The 24826-nt window shown below is 41.2% G+C and overlaps 3 protein-coding genes across 4 annotated transcripts in view; 2 read left to right on the forward strand and 1 right to left on the reverse strand.

Annotated features, from left to right (window-relative positions):
- Nucleotides 1-21949, forward strand: part of LOC101740281 (guanine nucleotide exchange factor subunit Rich) — a 46576-nt gene extending 24627 nt beyond the window's left edge. The window contains exons 15-27 of the mRNA XM_038017599.2: nt 4896-5136; nt 5759-5868; nt 6720-6947; nt 7358-7501; nt 8321-8435; nt 9083-9207; nt 10013-10167; nt 10596-10870; nt 11623-11719; nt 11932-12081; nt 12869-13057; nt 14666-14988; nt 16688-21949. Coding sequence (XP_037873527.1) covers nt 4896-5136; nt 5759-5868; nt 6720-6947; nt 7358-7501; nt 8321-8435; nt 9083-9207; nt 10013-10167; nt 10596-10870; nt 11623-11719; nt 11932-12081; nt 12869-13057; nt 14666-14984 — 2148 coding nt within the window. The 3' untranslated portion in view covers nt 14985-14988; nt 16688-21949. The remainder of the gene's footprint in view (nt 1-4895; nt 5137-5758; nt 5869-6719; nt 6948-7357; nt 7502-8320; nt 8436-9082; nt 9208-10012; nt 10168-10595; nt 10871-11622; nt 11720-11931; nt 12082-12868; nt 13058-14665; nt 14989-16687) is intronic.
- CPR135 (cuticular protein RR-2 motif 135) lies at nt 682-1721 on the reverse strand. The gene is made up of 4 exons (NM_001173164.1): nt 1704-1721; nt 1535-1630; nt 1352-1448; nt 682-1265 (listed from the first exon to the last, which is right to left on the reverse strand). Exons 1-4 carry the CDS (start codon nt 1719-1721, stop codon nt 682-684), a joined length of 795 nt encoding a protein of 264 aa, NP_001166635.1.
- A 1373-nt stretch (nt 21950-23322) lies between the features above and the next one.
- LOC101740139 (protein bicaudal D) overlaps nt 23323-24826 on the forward strand; it is a 40084-nt gene continuing 38580 nt past the window's right edge. For both annotated transcript variants that reach the window (XR_009975644.1, XM_038017822.2), the window contains exon 1: nt 23323-23736. Coding sequence is in view for 1 of the 2 variants with exons in the window: in XM_038017822.2 (XP_037873750.1) it covers nt 23521-23736 (216 nt within the window). In the remaining variant the exon portion in view is untranslated. The remainder of the gene's footprint in view (nt 23737-24826) is intronic.

The raw sequence follows: 24826 nt of genomic DNA on the forward strand, positions 1-24826 counted from the left end.
AATTTCCATTACATTATTATTTTGCGTCACGTTATTAGGCCGCAACCACGAAAATTGTAAACTATTGGAAATACAGTAAAAATACTTTTAATAGTCTTTAATTGTCAAGTTGTTTCGGGTCTACGTTCTTGAGCTTGTCTATCGGCTAATACTATAACGCACAGTAAATCTCTGGAATTCGTTGCCATCAGCGGTCTTCCCCAACAACTGCGACATTGGGTTATTCAAGAAAAGAGCATATTCTTACCTGAAGGGTAGGCAACGCACTGGCGTAAACGCTGGTGACCGTGGGCGGCGGTGAATCACTTACCATCAGGTGACCCGTCTTGATCGTTTGCCTCCCGTTGTTATAAAAAAAAAAAAAAACATCATCATACTCTTGGCAGAGCAGTCGCGGACATGTGGAATCCTTGCTTATTATAGCCTTGACAGATGTTCTCCATAATTCGCGAAAGCTATTACCACAATCATTAAAAAAACGACCAGTAAAAAGGAACTTGTTTGAAACCTTATTATCAATCAGCTTTATTAGTGCTTTTAACCTAAGAATTAAAGTACTAAATTAAAGTATAAAAGTAACACAGTCTACAAAATGATTTGTCGTTAGCACAAAATTGCATGGCGTAGGTAAATTTATATGTAACAATGGACAGCCGCAAAGTTTTAAAGACATCAGAATGATTAGTGCTTCAAACCGAGCAGGCTGTAGTTTGGTCCCAATGAAGGATAAGCTCCCTTTGTTAAGAGTCCGTGTCCAAGGTGGTCCAAATAGTTGTTCGGTCCCAATGGAGCTTTGAGCAGTCCATCATTCCATAAGCCCAGCGAGCCGTAGTCACCTAAGTTGAACGGGGTTTTCAGACCTGGTAGAGCTGCAGGATAAATCGGTGCCGATAATATGGGACCAGATTTGATTATTGGCGTTGGATAAGCAGCAGAGGGCCAAATTGGAGCTGGAGCATACGGCAACGGTGCTTTGTAAGAAACTGGTAGAATTGGTGCCGGTATTACAGCTGGTGCGTGATCCTTGTATAATGACGCAGTTGAGACTGCTCCTCCGTACAATGGACCGGTGATGAGGGGAGCGGCAGCCAGACCTCCGAGTTTAGCCACTGGTCCTACTATAGGAGAGATCGGTGCTGCGTGGACTGTAGGTGGATGCAGATTTGGTCCGATGCGTTTTACGACAGCATTAAAACCAGACTTAGCATCAGCATAATACTCTACTATTCGTACGCTTCCATCGGGTTCTACCAAAGAATATGCTCCTAAAAATGAATAAGATAGATGAATTATTCATTTAAAATAATAATTAACAATTTTGCAAATGCTATCTTTGTTCATGTCATGATACCTTTAACAACGTCTCCGTCCCTATTCTCCCATTGCGCTTTCTTGTCTCCAGTGTGGGGATCGTTCACTGAGTATTCGAAGGCATATCGGGGATACGCCTGAAATAAAATGGAATGGAATAAAATAGAATATAATTTGTATCATCCTAATTCCAACTAAAGATCAAATGCTTCAGTTAACTCACGTAATAGTCAACGGATGCGTGACGCGGGGCATACACAAGACCCCCCCACGAATCGTCGGCCTTAGCCAACGCCGTTACAGCCAGAAGACAAGACACCTGAAACATTACATTAAACACTTCAATGAAGGGTCATTACGAATCGATTGAATCTCATGCCGGCGACACTGACCGCGACAACGAAGCTCATTTTATCGGAGACGCACCGACCAGCTCGCAATAGAAACGTACTGATTAGTTTCGGATAATTTGAGGCGTTTTATAGATCGGGCAGGACCTTCGAGTCCTGACGTCTTAACGGATACGGAACGTTCCGTGCGTGCGGTGAACAACGAAAACGAGGGTTGCATCAGGCGTCCTTCGACCGGTGAAAACGTGCGTTAATATGTAATTGGGTCTTCGCACGCAGGACGTCTGCCGAACTCTTCATAAAATATTAGCATACAAAGAATAATGGCATGGAGGATAATAGTTCAATAGTCCGGAATCTTCTAGTCCAGAGTTTCCTAAGTCTTAATTCGAATATTGACCTCAACGAGTCGAGTTAAAATGGCGTGTGACGATTTGCTCCAATTACGCCGGCGCATAATGTGTGCTCAGAGCGAACCGGTGTCGAACACGCAAACCTCGGATACCGGTAAAATGAGATTGTATAATGTGATTAATTCGACAAGCAGGCCTTTTGATGAAACTCCTCCGTTAAGAATATCATTGTGCTTAGTGCGAGAGACCAACGCCCCTACGTTTGCCGCTAGGGGCGCTGTTCCAACTCCATACAAATTTGAATTAACGTTTATGCTTTTTTTTTATTGCTTAGATGGGCGGACGAGCTCACAGCCCACCTGGTGTTAAGTGGTTACTGGAGCCCATAGACATCTACAACGTAAATGCGCCACCCACCTTGAGATATAGGTTCTAAGGTCTCAGTATACTTACAACGGCTGCCCCGCCCTTCAAACTGAAACGCATTACTGCTTCACGGCAGAAATAGGCAGGGTGGTGGTACCTACCCGTGCGGACTCACAAGAGGTCCTGCCACCAGTGAATGCGATCGGGAAGTTAAAAAACTCTGACTAAGCACACTGTTGTTTGGTCTTAGGTCGATCAATGGTATACTATATGACATATTCTTCTTCGAACGAGGCTTGTGGAGAGTACTTAACGGTAGGTAACGGCGGCTTGGCTCTGCTCCTGGCATTGCTGAAGTCCATGGGCGACGGTAACCACTCACCATCAATTGGTGCTCGTCTGCCTACACGGGTAATAAAAAAAAACTTCATAGTTACGTTATAGAAAAGTTAAAACTCTTTTATGTAACATAACGGGAAAACGATAGCAGTTAAAGTGTTCATTCTAATATTAAAATAGTATTTTCTGCGTATGATCTTTAGATATACTCAGGATCATGGCTTCGCTACGAGTACAATCTAATGACTTTATTTAACACAGAATTAAAATTGTTCAATTCGTCCACCGGAATACGATTGTTCCGGTACAGATTTTTTTTTTTATTAAAACGCACATCCGTGATACATTAATTATGCTGTACTTTGATTACTTTTAAATGATACCTCTGATGAAAGAATCGTTATAGTCTACGTCCACCGCTGTGTCCAGCCTCTCATCCATCGATATGTATGTGACATAAAAAAAAAAAACAAAAAAAAATCTACGTAAATTTTTTTCTACGTCAAAAACTTTTTCCTGCCTATGCTAGTAACCTGGGTTAGGCCAGCGTAACCGAATGATTATGTGATCTTATGGGGCTCTAACCTGACGAACTTACGTCAATGACCTACGTTCAGCATTTTATATAATTACTAGCGACCCGCCCTCGCTTCGCTTCGGAAACATTAAAACACACATGAAACAAAACAAAAAAAAAATTTTTTTTTTAAAAAGTTGCCTATGTTCATCAGGGACAATGTCGGCTTCTAATGGAAAAAGAATTTTTCAAATCGGTCCAGTAGTTTCGGAGCCTATTCGAAACAAACAAACAAACAAATCTTTCCTCTTTATAATATTAGTATAGATAAGGTCGGTGGCGCATTTACGTTGTATATGTCCATGGGCTCCAGTAACCACCCAAACCAGGTGGGCTGTGAGCTCGTCCACCCATGTACACAATAATAAAAAAAATTAAATATTATAAAGCTTATTTCAAAATAACCTCTGCAAGAAAACGAAACACTGATTTTTTAACATGACTCACACCGATGTGTTCATTAGGCGAATATTGTATGTAATACTATAGTAGAATTATTTTGTCCGTGCAGTTTGAGTCATAAATAATCTTGAAGCGAGTATTTCGCTGTCTCTTCCACTCACGAGCCTTATGGACGGGCATATAAGCTGTGCCCGCGACTTCATCCACGTGGAATTTAACAAAACATTACTTTGTTTTATAATAGTTTTAGATTTTTTCTAAAATAAAAGTAACCTTCGCTAGTCCTTATTTCATTAGCGATCTGCCAGGTAACGTTCCTTCAAAATTGGTTCAGCCGCACCAGAGACTAGCCGGAACAATCCTCTTTTGTTATAATATGTAGCGTACATTCATATTCACGTACTAAAAAGCGGTTATTTTTATATTACAAACAGACACTTCAATTTTATTTACTTGTATAGATATTCTTTCAGTGACATTTAAGGGTGCTCATGACGCTGGTGAAGAAGAAACCACGCATGACAGTTATTTTTATTCGTTTTATTTAATTACTTGCAAAATACATTATTTAACAAATGCTGACGCGTGTCACTTGGTTGGTCGACGAATACGAATCTCAAGCCGCGGGCGCATCCTCCTCCCGCTGCCTTCCCCCGTCCCCTCTCTCGCCCTGAACGTAGGTAACAAAGGGTTTTCGACAATCACAAAGGGTGTAGGGTTTTTTTCCTACCTAAGCTGGTAGCCTTGAGAGGCTATTTCAGCGTAACCTTAACTAGTAGTTGAACTCACGGGCCTCAAACCGGAGTGGTGCTAACACTGGCCCTAGCAAGAGCCGTGCTTCGCAGAATCTACCATCGGATCGGAAACGCGACCCACTGAGAAGATTCGGCGAGAAACTCAGTGGGCTGTGTCTATGGATTAATTCGCTCGTCGAGCCCTTCCTCTCAAGTGACGGGTTCGGCGAGGACGGTGACCGAGACAATTCATAAAGACATGTATATAATACAAATCAGATTTAGTTACATTAATCATCGGCTCCACCCCATGATACCTGTTGGTAAGTAGTCCCTCAGAGACCCTTCAAAAGACAGTGTTCCAGACACTTAGATACCATACTCGAACCCGGCCATTGTTAGAGCGTTGGTTCAGACTTTTACCCGGTTATCCAGTTACCGTACACATAGAATTTGTAAGCAGGCGTACAGCTGTCTGCCGGCAACTGTGCTGGCTTCTTGCGTGGAGAGCGTTTGGTCGTGCGACAGCGGCGCGTCGGCCACGCAACTGTCGCGGGCGTTGTGGCTGTGGTGCGGCAGTCTTGGAGCCAGGGTGTGGCTGCCGCTGCTGCCGCGCGACGCCACGCGGCACCCGGACTCCGGAAGGCACACGTTCATGGCGAAGCGGATCATGCTGCCGTTCCATTTGAATATATATCCTCTCAGTAAGTGTTTCAGGTTAAGCTTTTTGTTGCCAGGTTGGGGTTGGGTAGATGGGTGGACGAACTCACAGCCCATCCGGTTTTATTCTGTTACCGGAGCCCATATGTACAACGCAAATGCCGCCACCCACCTTGAGATATAAGTTCTAAGGTCTCAGTATAGTTACAATGGCTGCCCCGCCCTTCAAACCGAAACGCATTACTGCTTCACGGCAGAAATAGGCAGGGCGGTGGTACCTACCCGTGCGGACTCACAAGAGATCCTACCACCAGTATTTACGCAAATTATAATTTAGCGGGTTTGATTTCTATTACACGATGTTGTTCCTTCACCGTGGAAGTCAATAGTGAACGTTTATAAGTACGTATTTCATTAGAAAAATTGGTACCCTGCCTGCGGGATTCGAACACCGGTGCATCGCTCGATACGAATGCACCGGACGTCTTATCCTTTAAGCCGCAACGACTTTTCGAGCTTTATTTTATTTAGTCATTAGCTACAGGTTACTATGAGAGGCGTGGTCAGCTCGCCGATAATAAATTTCTAGTCAGTAGTTGTTCCAATTTTTCATGTCTTGCAGTGTATCATGTGTGCTATTTAATGTGGCAACACTGTTGTTTCCAGCTATACTCTTCGACGATGCGATCCTATTGGGTGCAGAGAACGACACTACACTGTACGCATCGGATTCGAATTCTGTATTCTCCCTGCCGTTTTGCGTGGTCAACAGGACTGTGAGTCAAATTTTTTATTCTAGAAGGTTCCACAGATGGCGCAACGTGGTTTTATCATTGCAACCTAAGATCAAATACGTCGGAAAGACAACATTTCAATAACAAACGGCCGTTTGGTGTAGTGGCAAGTAGTGACATGGTCACTATACAAGGGGGTCGCGGGTTCGAATCCCGCCAAGGGAGGATATTTGTATAATAAATATAAAATGTCTTTTCCAGGGTTATGAATGTATATTAAATATTTATGTATGTGTATAATAAAAATATTACATTTATTTCCGTTATCTGGTACCTGTAACACGAGTTCTTTACGAACTTAGCACGGGACCAGTTAACGTGGCGTGATTGTTAGTAAAATATTTATTATCATTATTTTATAGTAGTTAATTTCTGCCCCTCGAAATGGATTGTAGCATAAACCCACACGGTTTTAGGACACATGTCCTTTTTGTAGTCTGGTACAGGAGAATGGCCCATAGTTTGGTATACTACGTTTTATTGATTGAAATGGAGAATGGCGCTCCTTGACTGTCAATTCCAGGCCTATATGGGATGTTTTCAACGGTGCAGAAAGCAAATCTTTATGTTTATTGCACAGACGAGTGAACGAACTCGAGGACAATCTGATTAACTGGTTACCGGATTTCTTAGGCATGGCGATGTGAATGTCGCGACCCACCTTGAGGCATGAAGTCGTAGTCTCAATTGTGTAACATAACGCTTGTCCCGTCCTTCAAACCGAAACGCAAGACTAATCTGTGGCAAAAATAGATAGGACAGACATGCTGTACTGGGTCACAATATATGTCTTACCATCACTAATTACCTACCTACCTATGTTACTTTTTCAGAGCCAAGTCTACCTTCATCAAATTCTAAGGCAGCTATTAAGAAGGAACCTTGGCTACCACGCCTGGGAGATAGCTCGGTCCTGCTCTCAGCTGGCTTACTTCCCGCACTCCTTAGAGCTACTCCTCCACGAGGTTCTGGAAGAGGAGGCAACCAGTAAAGAACCGATACCCGACGCTCAGCTGCCCAGCATCATAGAGTTTGTGCAGGAGTTTCCTGTCTATTTAGAAGTAATTTGGAACTTTATTATGTCTTGAAAATTAGTAAACGTATAGTTTAGCTTAATATTATTATAATTTAGTACCGTGAGTGTTTGGTCTGTTTGTTTGTGCTTTAGTCTCTATCTGCAAAACGAATGAACCAATTTTATAGCTGTTTTATTATACAAATTATCTTGAACTAACATACGCAGTTTTCGCAATATCTGCCACTGATGTGTGTGTAACGTGAAGTGTGTTCACGAGTGCTTACATCTGCTCCCGTTTCTGACAAGGAGCTAAACAAGAATGTTTAAATATAGCCCTTATAGCACTGCAACACATGGTTGTCTCACGACAGAGAACGCAGAGTATTGGTAGTGATATTGGTGAGGTCAAAACACATTATCACCGACGTGATTATTCATTCGTTCTCTTTCTAGACAGTAGTACAGTGCGCGCGGAAGACAGAGATAGCGCTATGGGCATATTTGTTTTCGGCAGCAGGGAAACCCAAGGAGCTGTTCCAGCAATGTCTGCAGAGGAAAATGTTGGACACCGCCGCCTCCTACCTTATAATATTACAAGTAAGTGATTATTAAATTCTGAGATTGACCTTTGTAATTTTTTTCTGAAGCATCGTCCATTGCCTCGTCATGTATTTCCTCAACTCCCCCATTTTTTTTAAATATTTGAACTAAAGCTCAAATCGTAACAATAACGAATAGATATTCATTCACATGCAAAGTCAATAATAAATTAGTCATTATCGTAATTAGTATGTAAAATAACCGGCAATGAAAGCGTACAAAAGTTGATGATCACGTACGGTCAACCTGCCCCTTAGACACGACCGCGTTCATTGCTGGTCGACTGATGTTCACTCCTAATGCTCAGTCCAGATTAGGCCCTGTCGTCTGCTTTGTGGCATGGGATCTCAAATCCACTAGTAGGAGTTATACCAGATTCATCGGGCGAGTAGGTGAGCTCACGGGGCTCTGGCGCCTGGAGAATTTGCTAACACTGGCCCTAGCAAGAGTAGTGCTTCGCAGAATCTACCACTGGATTGGAAACACGACCCACTGAGAAGATCCGGCGAGAAACTCAGTGGGCTATGTCTGAGGGTTAATTTACTCGTCGAGCTCTTCGTCGCAAGCGACGGGTTCGACGAGAACGATGACCGGTGCTTGAGGTACCTAAAAGCATCGTTAGTGGATCGGGAGGATCCGAAATGACGTGTTAGGGGCGACGTCGACTGCTTTCCATTCTGTCCGCAGAATCAGGAATGTAGTTACCGGCGGCCACGATAAGAGGGTCTTCGTGTCGTGCCGCTTTATCGAAGTGACAGCAATGTATGCCTCATTAATGAATTCGTTAATCACTAAAATGTAAAATAAATTGTTTAGAATCTAGAGAGTTCGACAGTGAGCAGACAACTGGCCACGCAGCTGCTGGACACCGCCCTGCAGCAGGAGAGGTGGGACCTCGCCAGAGATCTAGTCAGATTCCTCCGTGCCATAGGTTAGTTTTAGATTTATAATGAAACAACCCGCACTCGAAATTAGAGTTTCGGTCAACCGTTTAAGATTCAATGTCCTTAAAAACTGGTACATGTTTGATTTGTTCTACATGTTTTCAAAACAAGTATGTACGTTTTAGTCTGTGGCAATTATAGATAGGACATCAGCAACATTGAGGTCATTGGTACCTGAAATATGATACACATGATTTTTTTTTATTCTTAGATGGGTGGACGAGCTCACAGCCCACCTGGCGTTAAATGATTACCAGAGCCCATAGACATCTACCCCGTAAATTACGTCACCTATTTTGAGATATTAAGCGTATTAGCGGAGAGAGTATTAAGCGGTAGGCAGCGGCTTGGCTCTGCCCCTGGAATTGCTAAGTCCATCGGAGACTGTAACCACTCACCATTAGGTGGGCCCTGTGCTCGTCTGCCTACAAGAGCAACAAAAAAAAAGATGAGTTCTAGTGTTCAGTGTTACAGTACAACGGCTGCCCCGCTCTTCAAACCGAAACGCATTACTGCTTCACGGCAAAAATAGGCGGGGTGATGGTACCTACCCGCGCGGACTCGTAAGAGGTCCTACCAACAGTAAATCTGTATTAATATTAATTTTAACAACAAAATTCTTGCCCGGCCGCAGATCCCAACGACGTGGAGTCTCCCCGCAACTCCGTGAACGTGCAAGCCAAGTACGGGCAGGTCGCGCAGTCGCAGGCCGTCAGCCCCAACGCCGAGGACCTCTCCGTCATACTGGGGACCATGCAGGCAAATATACTTCCCTTATACATAACAAATCAAATTTTTTTTATTGCCCTGTAGGCAGACACGAGCATAGGGCCCACCTGATGGTGAGTGGCTACCGTCGCCCATGGACAATGCTGCCTACCGTTTAATATTTTCCACAAGCCTCGTTTGAAGAAGGACATGTCATAGCGCCGGATGGCGCGTGTCAAAGAATACCTCTGGAAACGCACTGTGGATGACCGCAGTGGCTCCAGCTAGTATGGATGAACTCTACTCCGGTGTCGGGCGGTGCGATAGTAAAACAAATCAAATCAAATCAAAAAAAAAAATATTCATCATAAATGAAAGTACATACTTGTTGAACGTCAAAAGAACTACCGCCAATTCACAAAAACTAGCCTCCTTGCTGAGAAAAACTGGCAAGAAACTCAGCGGGCAAGTCTTTTTCTTTTTCTTTTTTTGTAAATATACAGGACATTTAGTCAGGATCTGAGGGTTTCCACGTGACATATGCGTTGCGGCGTGAAACCAAAGCTGGTGTATAAGCCGTTCCGTATATACCTTATGATGCCCACGTCGTCCCATCAGCGAAGACGATTAGATCAGTTCCGGATCCATCTGAAGTAAAGCGGTTAAGGTTGCCATTGACATAACAGCGAGGCAGCCTATCTTGAGACATTGTTTAGAGGTCTTCATACTATAAGTACTAACAGCTGCCCATCTTTTACTACAAGACTGTACGTTGGTTAGCATGTACGCCATTTACTGCGTGCGCGGACATGGAAGCAGTCTCTCCTGATTAATAAATACCTGGTGTCGGGCACAGCTGGCAGGCGGGCGGGGCCGCAGCTTCAGCACGACGGTGTCGCCCCGGGAGCCCTCGCCCCCCGCGCCCGCCGCGCCCGCGCCCCCGCCGCCGCCCCCCGCGCGCGCCACCGCCGCCGTCAAACGGAAGAAGTCCGTGCCTGCGAGGAGCGAGAGGTACGCCTCATTACACGGGTAGCAAAGCTGGCGTGATCGGCTTACTAGTGGTTGGACCTCTTGTAAGTCCGCGCGGGTAGGTACCACCACACTGCTTATTTCTGCCGTGAAACAGTAACGGGTTTCGGTGTGAAGGTTTATTTTTTTTGTCCTACCTAGGTGAGAGCCTTGAGAGGCTATTTCAGCGTAACTTTAACTAGTAGGTGAGCTCACGGGACTCAAACCTGACGAGTTTGAAGGTTGGGGCAGCCGTTGAAACTATACTGAGACCTTAGAACTTATATCTCAAGGTGGATGGCACATTTACGTTGTATATGTCTATGGGCTTCAGTAACCACTTAACACCAGGCGGGCTGTGAGCACGTCCACCTATCTAAGCAACAAAAAAAAATTGGGTAGCAAGTAAAAAAATTGCTTTTCATCATCAGGGAATCATACAACGGTACCGCCGAAGAATTCTTCATAGACATGATGATACAGAGGCACGCGCGACAGCTGCTCATCCGGGGGAGGCTGGCGTCGCTGGGCCGGCTGGCGGCGTCGCTGGACCTGCCGCTGGTGGGGTGGCTGGCGGCGGAGAGGGAGCGCGCGGCGAGGATGGACTGCGCCGTGCTGTGCCTGCGCAGGGTGCACAAGGACTTCTCGTGGCCCTACCCCGTGCGGGATGACGACGAGCCCAGCAGGAAGCTCAGCTTGTTGCCCGGTACGTACTGGCTTGCTGCGGGCTCGGTAGGAACATCGCAACCACGGCTCCCATCCAGCGTCTGTCGTGGGGAGTTGTCTATTGTATTGTATAAACATGTAACGGTAAAATTTGGATTTTCTATAAAAGGGTATTTTGGTTAGTTTTTTTAACTATTGTTTATTTTTCATTTTTTAGTTGAATTAAAATTTTTTCAATTTTTTTTTCAATATTTAATAGTCATCGGTCCTTAATAAGTATACCAAATTTCGAGTTAATCCGACGTTTTGAAGGGGGTCAAAATCATGTTCAAAGATTTCGTTACAAAGATATATTATTATACGTCTGAAGCTAATGAAAGCGTATTAATAATAGAGATGAAACGGATATCCGGATACCGGATAGTAAATCAGTATCCGGCCCGATTTCGGGTAGTAAAATTTAAGAAAATCTCGTGGTTATAGAAAAGGCAAATAGTATAAGTAAATAGTGGGTTATAGACAACTTTTATTTTTATAATCGCACGTCAAAAGTGATTGTTTTATTAATTAGTTTGTTTGATATTCAAAATTAACAAGTGGCAAATTGTGGTGAATTAATACCAAATTGTTGTCGCCATCTCTGTTACGTGCGACAACACCCGAACGCGCACGAATATTTCCGTAAGAGCCGAATATTCGGCTTCGCAGCTCGTCGAATATTCTGTATTCGACATCTGGTTAAACTACTATCCATTTCATCTCTAGTTAATAAACAATATTGTATGTACGCAGTGGACTCGCACAGCCCGGCGGCGGACGCGGAGAGCGCGTGCGGGGACAGCGGGTACGTGAGCCTGCCGCTGCGCACGCAGCCGCCCGGGCCCGTCAGGTCTGTTCTCTATACCTATATATTAGTCGAATATTAGTCGTGTGAGCATCTGGCCTTATGTCAAGACACATGATGCACATAGAGATTATTTCAAATTAATTTTAGACACTGAATTTTAGTTGTTCAGCCAACCTTCAGTAAATAAAACTGAATCATTAACGATCAAGTTGATAGAAGGGATGTAAACGATGCAGTAAGTGATGTGTGCGCAGCTCGGTGGGCGAGGGCAGCGTGGCGGAGGGCGGCGGCGTGTCGTGGGGCGACGCGCCCGAGCGCGAGGAGCGTCGCTACGCCGCGCTCATGGAGCGGCTGCACACGCACCAGGCGCGCAAGGGCGACCACGTGCCGCACGTGCAGCTAAGGTAACCCACCTCCTCACTACCTCTTGTTTACTGCTGGTAGGACCTCTTGTGAGTCCGCACGGGTGAGTACCACCACTCTGACTATTTCTGCCGTGAAGCAACAATGCGTTTCGGTTTGAAGGGCGCGGCAGCCGTTGTAACTATACTGAGACCTTAGAACTTATACCAGCCACTTAACACCAGATGGATCGTGAGCTCGTCCACCCACATAAGCAAGAAAAATTACCGGCGGTAGGGCGCCTGTGGGCCCGCGCGGATAGGTATGCCCTATGTTGGGTGGCGGCCTTTATGTTGTTGTTTTTGGGCTCCGGTAACCACTTCACACTGGAGCTCGTCATCTTGATAATAAAAAAAAAAATTGGCAGGTTGAAGCGATCAATGAAAAAAAAATTGAAAATACTTTGGACTTACGGTCTCGAACAAACTTCACTATACGTTCGTGACCTTCAACTAAATAGGAAAATTGTTATGTTTAATTTAGTTTGTTGGCATTGCAGTAGCGATCTGTCGACTCCCGAACTAATTTTTTTTCATTGCCTTTGTAGGCAGACGAGCATACGGCCCACCTGATGGTAAGTGGTTACCGTCGCTCATGGACTTCAGCAATGCCAGGGGCAGAGTCAAGCCGCTGCCTACCATAAAGTACTCTCCGCAAGCCTCGTTTGAAAAAGGACATGTCATAGCGCTCGGGAAACACCGTGGAGGGTGCTCTTATACTCTGTGATAAGGATGATACGGTCCGTGAGCCAACTGGCAGTCTCGTTACGGTGGTCTCGTCGCACGGCAGGTACTTCCTGCAGCTGATGACGGAGGCGTGCTGCGTGGAGTGGGCGCTGGTGGTGGCGGTGGTGCTGCGGGACGCGCTGGCCGTGCTGCGGACCACCAACGCGGCGCGCTCCGCCGACGTCACCGTGGACGCCGTGCGCAGGCTGCGCCGCGCGCTGCACGACCTCTGCGCCTGGGCAGAGTCCGAGTGGTACGTACCCAGCTTCTCTCAGGAGACTCTCAGTCTATTCACCTCACTGGGTAGTAAAAAAAAAATGTTTTTTACTGATGGTAGGACCTCGTGTGAGTCCGCACGGGCAGGTACCACCATCCCGCCTATTTCTACCGTGAAGCAATAATGCGTTTCGGCTTGAAGGGTGGGGCAGCCGTTGTAACTATACTTAAGGCCCTAGAACTTATATCTCAAGGTCGGTGGCGCATTTGCGTTGTAAATGTCGATAAGCTCCAGTAACCGCTTACCACAAGGTGAACTGTGAGCTCGTCCACCCATCTAGGCAAAAAAGTGTGTGTACAAAGTCACACTTAAGAAATGAAGATGGCGCGGAGCCGAAAAACATTACATACGTTTTTTCCTCCCTACGTCGATAAAGAAGTTTCATTTCAAAAAAAAAAACAATAGTACATTGTGCACCAAGGCAGAATAGTAGGACATTTCCTCTCGCGTGTAAAACTCATAAAAAAAACAATTTAACTGTTTTTTATTTTATTTTAAATGAACTACTACTAATTGAATAAGAGCTGTCTGATGAACTCATCTTTGTTTAATACTTCACTATTAAATTTTATTGCCTTTTGTTTATTTCACTTTTACACTAAACACAATATTACAAATTACCCGAGCACAACAATGGCGGAGAATTTTAGGTGCGTGAGAGCAGACGTAGACACTAACGCGCATGCGCACTTGTCAGTGCCCAGGGAGGAAAAGTTACACTTTCTTCCCTGTACAGCGGGACGAAAACCGAACTTTCGGCGTAGGTAAAAATCAAACCCGCAAAATTATAATTTGCGTAATTACTGGTGGTAGAACCTCTTGTGAGTCCGCGCGGATAGGTACCACCGCCCTGCTTATTTCTGCCGTGAAGCAGTAATGCGTTTCGGTTTGAAGGGTGGGGTAGCCATTGTAACTATACTGAGACTTTAGAACTTGTATCTCAAGGTGGGTGGCGCGTCTACGTTGTAGATGTCTATGGGCTCCAGTAACCACTTAACATCAGGTGGGCTGTGAGCTCGTCCACCCATCTAAGCAATAAAAAATAAATAAATAAAAGGTAGGGGAAAAACAAATTTGTCAAACAATCTGATCGTTTACAGCAGCGGTCGGGGAACTTTTTTAATTTTTACCCCAAAATATTATTGTGTAAGTTGATATTACCCCATGGCGAAGAACAAAAAAAAAAGAAATCGCTTCTTTTTACCATCTTCAATATTATAACCTTGATAATATTGAAAAAAAAAGACTGGTAGTTTTCCAATTACAGAGCATAATGCGACTCAGTGACGCACAATGCCGAATTATGCTGAAGCTCAATTGGAACGTGAATTAGTTTTCAAAGGCATAAATAAACAATAATGATTGGTTGAAAACTATTTACGGTTATTTTAAGTAATTTGGATTTCGATTATTTCATTAACATTTTTTTACGTTTTGAGTATTTTTTTTAAATGAGTTCTAAGGAAATTATATACTTTTTAATTGAATCATCTTAACCAGATGATAGTGATGACGATGATTTATCGAGTGCTCCGAGTTAAATCCGAGAAAAATTTAATTTTCAAAATTGGTCTCGTTCCACAGTCAGGGCTACCGTCCCTTCATGTCGGCTATCAGCAACCAAATACCGTTCCTAACATCGATCATCAACGCTCGCGAGCGCCGCACCTCGATGGTGAAGACCCGCGTCCGGACCCCCAGCACCGGCTCCCTCAACCAGGACCCGAAGCCGAAACCCCAGCCGGTCATTGAACCGAAACTGCCGCAACCTCAGAAGGTTCAGGAGGTGAAGCGGAAGGAGTCTTCGGTGGCGGCCGTCGAGGTGTCGGAGGTGGTGAGCAGGCCGCTGAGAACGAACGCGCCATCGCGGGACGAAGTATCCACCGGTTGTGCCATTACGTAGACAGGTAGGCTCCTCTGAAGTTTCACTCGTAGACAAATCGTCTTTTTGCATTACACAGTATACTATTTCTAAAAATATTCGAAATTGAGTTAATATGCGGAATCGTTTGGTATCACCAATCATTTTTCTCATAAATACTGTCAAAAGAGCGTAGTTTAGTTTTTTTTTTTAGAGTTTACCCATGCTTTGACTACTATTAACAAAATTAATACATAATTTTATCTTACTTTAAAAGACAGATAATGTAACTGGTAAAAAATAAAAAATAAATGCTGCAAAGATGATTAATATTAAAAATATCACATGTTAAACCTTTAAAACAGCCTTCGGTAAAATTATTAAGTTTTGTGATTATGCAGTTTTAATACGAGAAGACGAAATAACGTCTATTGCGACCGTTCTCAAAGACGAAGAGGCAGGATTCATCCATAAGCACCAATTATCATGTTTATCACAAACGTACTCATATTTCACGAGCCCGCAACCTATCTCAAACTACGCCGGGCGGTCATTGACTCCGCAGGGTCGGAGCGCTGTACATGGCTCCTCACACGCGCTAAAGTATTTTCAAATGAATATTGTTCACGATAGGCAGCGGCTTGGTTCTGCCCCTGGCATTGCTGAGGTCCGTGGGCGTCGGTAACCACTCCAACCAACCACCATCAGGTGGGCCGTATGCTCGTCTAGACAAGGACAATGGCAAAAAAAAGAAAACTTAGATTGAAGTACATTTTGTTTTCTTATTACGTTTTACAAGAGACGTTGTAAGATAATAAACAAGAAACAACAAACAAGCAAAGGTTGTTTCAGCTAATGGCAACAGCAATAGACCCTTATTGTAGCGTCGAACTCCCGTCACCCCCTAGGTCCATGGTGTTGTGTGGGATGTGAACGTATCAAGGGCTTATTTAGCCATTCGACAAACCTGGTGGTGCAGTAACTAGCGCCCTTGAATATAGAACCGAGGGTCGTGAGTTCGATTCTATAATACGATAATTCCATTCTATATCAATGTATACATTTAAATCTATACTATAATAATATTATAAAGAGGAAAGATTTGTTTGTTTGTTTGTTTCGAATAGGCTCCGAAACTACTGGACCGATTTGAAAAATTCTTTTTCCATTAGAAGCCGACATTGTCCCTGATGAACATAGGCTACTTTTTTTTTTTTTTATTTTTTTATTTTTTTTTTTTCATGTGTGTTTTAATGTTTCCGAAGCGAAGCGAGGGCGGGTCGCTAGTATATATATAAGTATGTATAACAGCCCGGTACCCATAACAGAAGGAATCCTAGTTTGGGGCTAGATGAGGGTGACTGGTCCTCTAATATTACATCTACAAGCTAATTTTCTACATATAAAATACATATTTCCCTGTTTTCAAGAGTTTAATTAACTGTTATTTATTATAAGATTAAGTAGGCCCCGCTAGGCTACTTTTTGTAAGTGCATGCAAAGAAAGTCGCAAGCATAGCTAGTCTGGCATGTAGGAATCCCAAGATTTGCTAGGCCAAGTCATCTTTCCACATGTAACTCTGTGGGTTAAAGATAGATAGATAGTTGTTAGGTTGTCTATCATCTAGTCGATAGATATAAAAGAAACAATACTAAATTGTGTTCAAGTAATTGGCAAATATAAAATGAATTAATAAGCAGAAGATTGTTTGTTGGTGAAGTTGTGTTTTTTATTAATTCCTCAGATACACGACTGACGTTTCCAGCAACACCAGCCTTCACAGTAGCATCCGTGGTTTTTGTTCGATACATTGAACAACATTTAAATTATGAGCATAGATAGATCGTTTGTAGAATTAATTAACGGTGATTTTTATTTCTGTCGCATCTCTCAACTATTGATAATAAATGTCCTTTTTTTTTCGGGATTCGTTCAAATTCTAAATCGATAACCAAGTCATTTTAGATCAAAGTCCCTAATGTCTAACGTCAATGTCAACCACGCAACTGTCAGCATGACAGTTGACATATACACACGTTCGCATTTCTATCGGACACGGTAATACCCAGAATGCAAATGGAAATATGGGATCCGTTGTCCCTATAACTGGTACATGGAGGTACTAAGGAAACTAACACAGAACTGAAACAATCGCGACCTGTATCAGTTGATGAAATATATATATTTCAGTGAGGTTGATGAACAAAAAGTTGTGAGAGTTTACCGGATCACTACAATATTATAAACATTATTAATCAAAGTGTTCTTACAACCATTTACTCATTTTACGAGTTCTCAATATTTCCGATTGTTCTCGTCTGTAATGGTGGATAGCCGTGAAATTTTAAACAATTATGTACGGTATATTTGTATCCCAAAAAAAAATCTATTATTATTTCCCGTTGAAGTTAGACAGTATGGGCTGGGTCTAGAAGCATATAGAAATTGAAAACAACTTAGATCACATTAATAGATCGTTTTTATGCGTCGACGGCATTTAGACATGTCGCAGGCGGCTACTACATGGAACTACAATGAAAAGCCATTGGCTCCGTAGAGAATTCGGAAACAGGCTGGTTCATTTCATAACCTTACTTAATGTGAAAATAGTACTTAACAAGGAAAAGCAATAAATGATTAATATTAAGGAGAATGTTTGCTCATGTTTGTATTTTTTTTTTGCTCAGTGCATTAATTAACACGTGTAATTTCAGCTGTTTTTTTTTTTGTAAATATCTATCGTTTTCTATTAAGCTGAATACGTATTTAAATAAATACATGTGAATGCTTACCTTAAAAAGCTACTATAAAATTTAAGTTTTCTTCTAAATTTATTCACTCTATATTTATTAAACGAACATAGTACTTTATTACATATATTAAAAGAAAACTACAAAATAATGTTTGTGAACATGGTCTCTGATACTGCTTTAGCCCACTGAGTTTCTCGCCGGATCTTCTCAGTGGGTCGCGATTCCGTTCCGGTGGTAGATTCAACGAAGCACTGTACTTCGTAAGGGCTAGTGTTAGTAAATTCTCTCAGGTTGAGCCCGTGAACTTATCCACCCGTTAGGGCGTAGCTGGTATAGCCTGTTAGGCTACCAGCGAATAGGTTGGGAAAAAATACTGCTTGGAAAATCGTATTTAAATATGTATTCAGCTTAAACTCTCCCACCACATTGGTGCCAGTTTAAAAAACAAAACAGAAACATTTTAAAAACATATTAAACCGTTTAGTACAAAATGTAGTAATTTTCACTGTGCCCATAAATAATATTTATTTTAATTCGTTTTTGTTTACTGATATTATTATTATTGTGAACCTTAGAATTTAAGATTTATTATTCGACATTCCAACAACAATCGTTGATAGTAAATAAAAATAAATTTATCAATACATAACTTTTAATGTGTAAATAAATAAAATTCGTAAACCTGTTTTGAGTTTTGATTTTCAAACGCAATAGCTACATATTATCGGCAATCGTAAAAGTAAAAATGACAATTAAGTGTCAAAGAAACGTCACATCCAACTATTTTGGTTTTTAACGATTGATTCACGGGTTTTTTTTTTAATTAATTCTACTATTTCAAAATTTCGCCTCCCTCTCGTCATCTTGTATTCGTAAATGTAATTCAAAAATGTAAGTGTAATTCACTAAGTATAAAACAATATACCCTTCAATGGAACCGTGGAATAATTTTCGTATTTTTGTATCGCTTGTGCTGTAAAACTTGTCCGGCTTCTTGTTCGTAGTGTTATAACTATCTACTTAAGTTCCTAATGGATTTTATAGAAGGAGAACCCGGTAGACAATTATGTAAATTCAACGATTACAAAGAAAATTTAAATGTAATTGAAGTACACAAAACCGAATATTATTAAACTGGAATAACATCGTTAATTAAATCATCGCAATATGTACAAGCTTTTTCTTTGCTGCTATGAAAGCGATCGCGATAGCTATAGCGTTTGAAAATTAAACCAACTTTGTGATGCATCTAAATGGTTGTTGAATTATTATTTCGATTGTTAGGTCAATTAAGATAATCAGACTAATCGTTTGTAAGGTCCATGATATTTTAGTGAATATTGAATTGTAACGCTTTGTCGGAGATCAGTTTTGATTAAACGTCGCCTGTTTGAATTTCGGCACTTGTCGCGAAATGAAAATTAGTTTTTCATTTTTTTATGAAAGTAAGTGTACACCGCTGACAGTCATTCGAGTGAAATTTCGCTAAAGTTTAAAAACGCGGAAGTGAAACATTTGAGAACGAACCTACAAAAAAGTCTGCTGACTTGTTAAGTCTGTATACCCGCCACAACTTGAGAAGCTTCGCACAGTCGCGATAATCAGCAGATCGTCAGTACACATTATTGTGCTAAGTGCGAATTTTGTAACGTTCTCGATAGCGTAAAAGTTATAATAACTCAAATTTGTATGCAGCTAAAACAGCGCTCCTAGCGGCAAACTTAGGAAAACGTTCCAAATCCATACAAATTTAAGTTAACTTTTACGCTATCGAAAACGTTAATTAACTCGCACTCGCCACTCAACAAGTTAGATCCGACAAGCGTTCCATTAAGTTTAGTTAAGGTAACAGATCATGTCACAGTGTCCGGTGCTAATAAATAAATAGTTTTTAACTGTAACGTTTGAAATGAGTGCAGACTTCTTTGTCTCTTCAATGTTTTCCCTGAAAGGATTTCTAATTAGATAAACAAATGAAACTAGTGCTGTAATTAGTAAGTTAAGTAAGCGTTGTTTTCTATTTACAGTTAACAGCGTGAAATTTTCAAGAAATGCGGGTATATTTTATTTTATCGAAATTTTAACACGTACTTGTCAGATTTATCGGTTGTAAAATTACTCGCCTCATTTCATTTTCAGACGTCCGATCATTTTAAATTGAAAACACGTATAGAGAGAACCGATGCAATAATTCTATAAATTTGGAATGTGGTAGTTAATGAGTTTTTTTTACTATAGAGAGATATACTATATTGGGAGTATGGAATTAGTATGGTGACCAGACATTATGTCTTGCAATAGTAAATGTTTATTATACAATTAAAAAGCTTATTAGAAGAAATAAGTCATAGATTTCACGCCCGGAACTTTTACAAAACTATACACGATAGTCCATTTGGAATATGCCTACATAACTGGAATCCGTAGACTGGAATGGAATGCGTGACTCAAAAATGATAATTACATAGTCAGGTCATAAATTCTGTCACATGTTTAATGTAAAATAATTGAAACAAGTTTATTCATTATGTAACCATTCATATACCAAAATGAACTTAACAAAACATAGATTCTTATGACACTAAAGTTTATTCAAAATGACCTCCGTGATTTTGAATACAGGCCTTCAATCTGCGCGGCCAGTCGTCTATCGCAGCACGAACGAGGTCCATGTCAATACCGGCGGCTGCCTTAATCAAGGATGTCTTGAGTGACTCCAAATTGGGATGAGGCTTTGAGCACGCCTTTTCCTCCAAATGTTGCCATATCTTGTAATCTAACGGATTCAAATCTGGACTGGAGGAGGGCCAGTCTTCGTGCCGGATGAAGTCGATTTCACGCGCCGCCAGCCAGTCTTGTGTGCTCTTCGCTCTATGAGCTGGCGCCGAATCTTGTTGGAATACCCAGTGCCTGTTATTGAACATGGTATGAGAAACAGGTACCACAAGGTTCGTCAGGACTGTAGTTTGATACACAACTGCATTCGTTTTTACACCTTTCTCACAAAAATATACCTCAGTTAAGCCCCAATAAGAAACTTCCAACCATACCATGAGCGAGGATGGAAAATGACCTCGTTGGACACGCGGAATACGGTTGCTCGCTTCTTCACTACTGTGTGCGTACACCTTATCATTTTGTTTGTTGTAGCTCTCTTCTACCTTTTCTACACCCTTTTCACCGTGGTTCTGCTTAACCCCATCTGAAGGGCCAACAGTTTCTGCTTACGTTTGGGATTTCTTTGAATTCGCGCCTTCACAGCTTTTATCACTGCTGGAGTCCTAACAGACCGAGGGCGACCACTTCTTGACCTGTCATCTACACTAGAGTCTTCATTGTATCGTTTGATGGTACGATAAACGAATCTTTTGGTTATATTCAAATTTTTCAGTATGTTAAAAATTTGAATTGGCGCGTAACCGCAACGATGCAACGCAATAACTGCAACACGGTCTTCTTTAAGCGTCCACTCCATATTTAAAAATGAGTAAAATTCTAAAAGTATACATTTTTATTTTCATGAACAATTCTAAATTCGAATTCAATAAACTTTTTTGTGGCCAGCATTCTAAAAGAAAAGTTTTTACTGTGTGACAATACTTATGAACTGACTAAGTATAATAACATCGAACTGTAAACGGAGCTATTGAAATGAACAAATAATGCTATGAGATTGAATACATATCTTCTGGTATACAATAGTCAATGTTGGTCGCAAATAACACAAAACTATTGTTTTGTACTATCCAGTTTTAAAAATACTCACTAAATAATACATTTCCTACCGCGCGATGTATGTATATAGAATTACAAAACAAAAATCATCTAAAACTAAAATAGAAAATGAAATTTTGCAGTTGTCCTAAATTTATTCGTATTAATTTTGTTCGGGCAATGTTTTATGATTATTGTTGCGAGCAATTCAAAAAGACATATCATGACAATGCAATAATCGCGCACAAGTAATTTCCCTGTTAATGTATTCCAAAATATGTTTACCGTTAGCGATACCGGAACGTTGACTAGGTTCAGTGTTTATTTATAAAATTTACTATTGTTCTAATGTAATTAACTTTATCAGTTGCGATGAGGCACAGAAGTAGTCTATTCAAACAGTCCAAAAACAGTCTGTACTCATTTTGACACGTAACTAACCTACATTCTCAATTTTGAACTTAAAATGTTGTATTGTTATAATTTTGTAAGATATTAACTTTTAATATACCTTAATAAAATATACTGATCAAATTTAATGTTAGTATTATTTTATTGTCTTAAAGTAGTCCAGTGTTTCTACTCATAATAACAATTCGTCCAACAAAAAACCCGTTTCCTAGTTCTACTAACTTTAACTGCTTTAGTGCATCATCATACCCTACTCAACTTTTTATTTATTTTTTATTGCTTAGATGTGTGGACGAGCTCGCAGCTCACCTGGCATTAAATGGTTACTGGAGCCCATAGACATCTACAACGTAAATGCGCCACCCACCTCGAGATATGTTCTAAGGTCTCAGTATAATTACAACGGCTACCTCACCCTTCGAACCGAAACGCATTACTGCTTCACGGTGAAAATAACAGAGACCTACTACTACTACCCATTAGCAGCACTATTCAGCAATCTACAGAAGCACGTATTTCAAGATTACTTCGTTCATTTATGCCTTGCTATGCGGATTTCAAGTACCCAGGTGTCACCCTCAACAGAGGAATGATATCCTTCCGACACTACTGCTAGTATTTCGTCACGAATTAGGCGCTGTAACTGCATTCCCGCCATTAAAGTCTGGCCAGCCTACACCACGGGCTTCGAAGGCTAAGTGCTTAGGCGTCACCCTCGACAGCGGGATAACATTCGAGCCCCAGTTAAGTCAGTACGCGTCCGAGCCGCGCTCCCACTCGGTCGACTCTACCCTATGATCTGCTGGCGAAGTAAATTGTCCGTTTGTAACAAGGTGGCAATCTAAGAAACTTGAAGTTCCGACATGACCTAAGCAAGTGTAGTGTTGGCTCACGTGGCCTGAACAAAATATCTCTAGGTTATCCAGTTCAGTTTCTGCAAGATACCCGTCGGAGCACCGTGTTATGTGGGGAATGTCGACCTCACGACGATTTAAATCTAGAAACAATAAGTAAATGCCTAAGGTAGCGTCAGAAAGCTACTTCATCAAAGTGGCGCGACACGATAACCCTTTTTCCTGGCCGCCGCTAATTGTATATCCAACCCAGGCGACGGAGAAACGCAAATACACCGTAGCCCGAAACATGACTTGTCGGATCCCCCGGATCCACTCTTAGTGTTTTTAGGGTGTTCAAGCGCCGCTCTGAGTCAGTCACTCGCCGATTGAGATCCGTCAATAAATTCTGCGAAGCACTTCCCTTAATAGGGCTAGTGTTAACAAATTCTCTTAGGTTGAGTCAATGAGCTAGCCTACCCTTCCGCGTGTGGCTAATATATCCTCTAAACCTACCAGCGAATAGGTACGGAATTGAAACCGAAATAAATAATAATATTAAAAAATAATTTATATTAATTGTTTTAAATTCATTCGTTTAAGATACCTAAGTTTTAATTTTATTACGGCCTAGAATTTTAACAAAGTGCACGGTGAACGTACGTATCGAGACATTTGACAGCTGGCAGCCCCGTGCGGTACGAATTTCATTTTTCACACGGTAGCCCGAAATTGAGCTGTCAAGACGTTTTACGTTCAGGAGAATGTAGAAACAATTGATTTTACACGTTATTTATTAGTTGTTTTTCTAAGATTGTTTACTTTGTTTATGAAGTTTAAGTACATAGCCGTTTAACTGTCACACGATGGCAGCCACGGCTCACAGCGAGCTATCGGTGGCCGAGCTAAAGGCTGAGATCGAGAGGCTTGGCCGAGAGCTCGACCAGGCAAGTAGTGAGAAGATACAATCGGCTCAGCTTGGCCTGGTACTCTTGGAAGAAAAAAGCGTCCTGCAGCAACGATGCGACGAACTGGAAATCCTGTACGAGAACACCAAGCACGACTTGGAGATAACACAAGAGGTTAGTGGCCTACATTCAGTCTCATTAATTTCGCTCTTCATGCATTAACGAGTTCATTAAAAAGAGCTGAAACGATGATTTCAAATTTATACAATTTCACATTCGAATCTTTTACTTTCTAAAGCTATTTAATAAAGTATGATAAATATTATAACCTACATAGAACTTTTGTAATAGGCAAATCTTTGTTAATTTCGCATTAAAGACTAACAAAACATGCAATTGAAAAGAGTTTTATTAGTTTTTATTCTAAAATAAAAACTTTTAAGTGATAACTTGGAATAATAAACGAAAGCCATTAATTATGATTTAATGGTTGGTAGAATTTACATGATAAATACATTATAATTTCACTTTCTCTGTTACACAATAGAAGAATAAGGAAAAGGTTTTAGCTCCAAAGTGGTGTGATAAAATCTACATAACCACTAATAACAGATCATTATCTCCTTAATTAAACTATTTTGATTCAAGAGTAAGAAGTGATATTGAAGGAAAAAATCTAACAAAAAAAATATTGAATTTTTTCACTGGTAAAATCATAATGACATTCAGAAACAAATTTTTGTATGCCTATTATAAAATCATCTTAATTCGTATAATAAACTGGTGATTACATTTTTTTATTTAATTTTATTGTATTTAACAATAAAAAAAAAATCATTTTAATACATTCATTACAATATTGTTGAAATTTTGAAAGCTAGTGAAAGCAGATAAAGTGTTAATATTCTGCATCTAGTAAAATTGATCAAAATTCAGTGTAAGTTGTTGCTTACAGAAATCTTAATCAATACTCTAGGTTCTCCATATTATAGATACAGCAACTGAGTGCTATGTATAATATCTGATTTTGAAATAGATATAGTTAACTACCACTTTTCTACTCTGTATCTATCTGGTAAGGCCTGTTGATGTGAATCCTCCACAAATTCTGGACTCACACTAAAATCATTAACCCGATTGAACCTCAAAACGAAATAACATGACTTTATGGGATAAGTCATAGACGAATCCGTTTGAGAGCCGAATACAGAATGATGTTAATTAACTTGATGAAACTAAGTTAAAGTTGCTAGAGTGATGAAAA

This window comes from Bombyx mori, chromosome 19, assembly GCF_030269925.1.
Source record: "Bombyx mori chromosome 19, ASM3026992v2".
Lineage (NCBI taxonomy): Eukaryota > Metazoa > Arthropoda > Insecta > Lepidoptera > Bombycidae > Bombyx > Bombyx mori.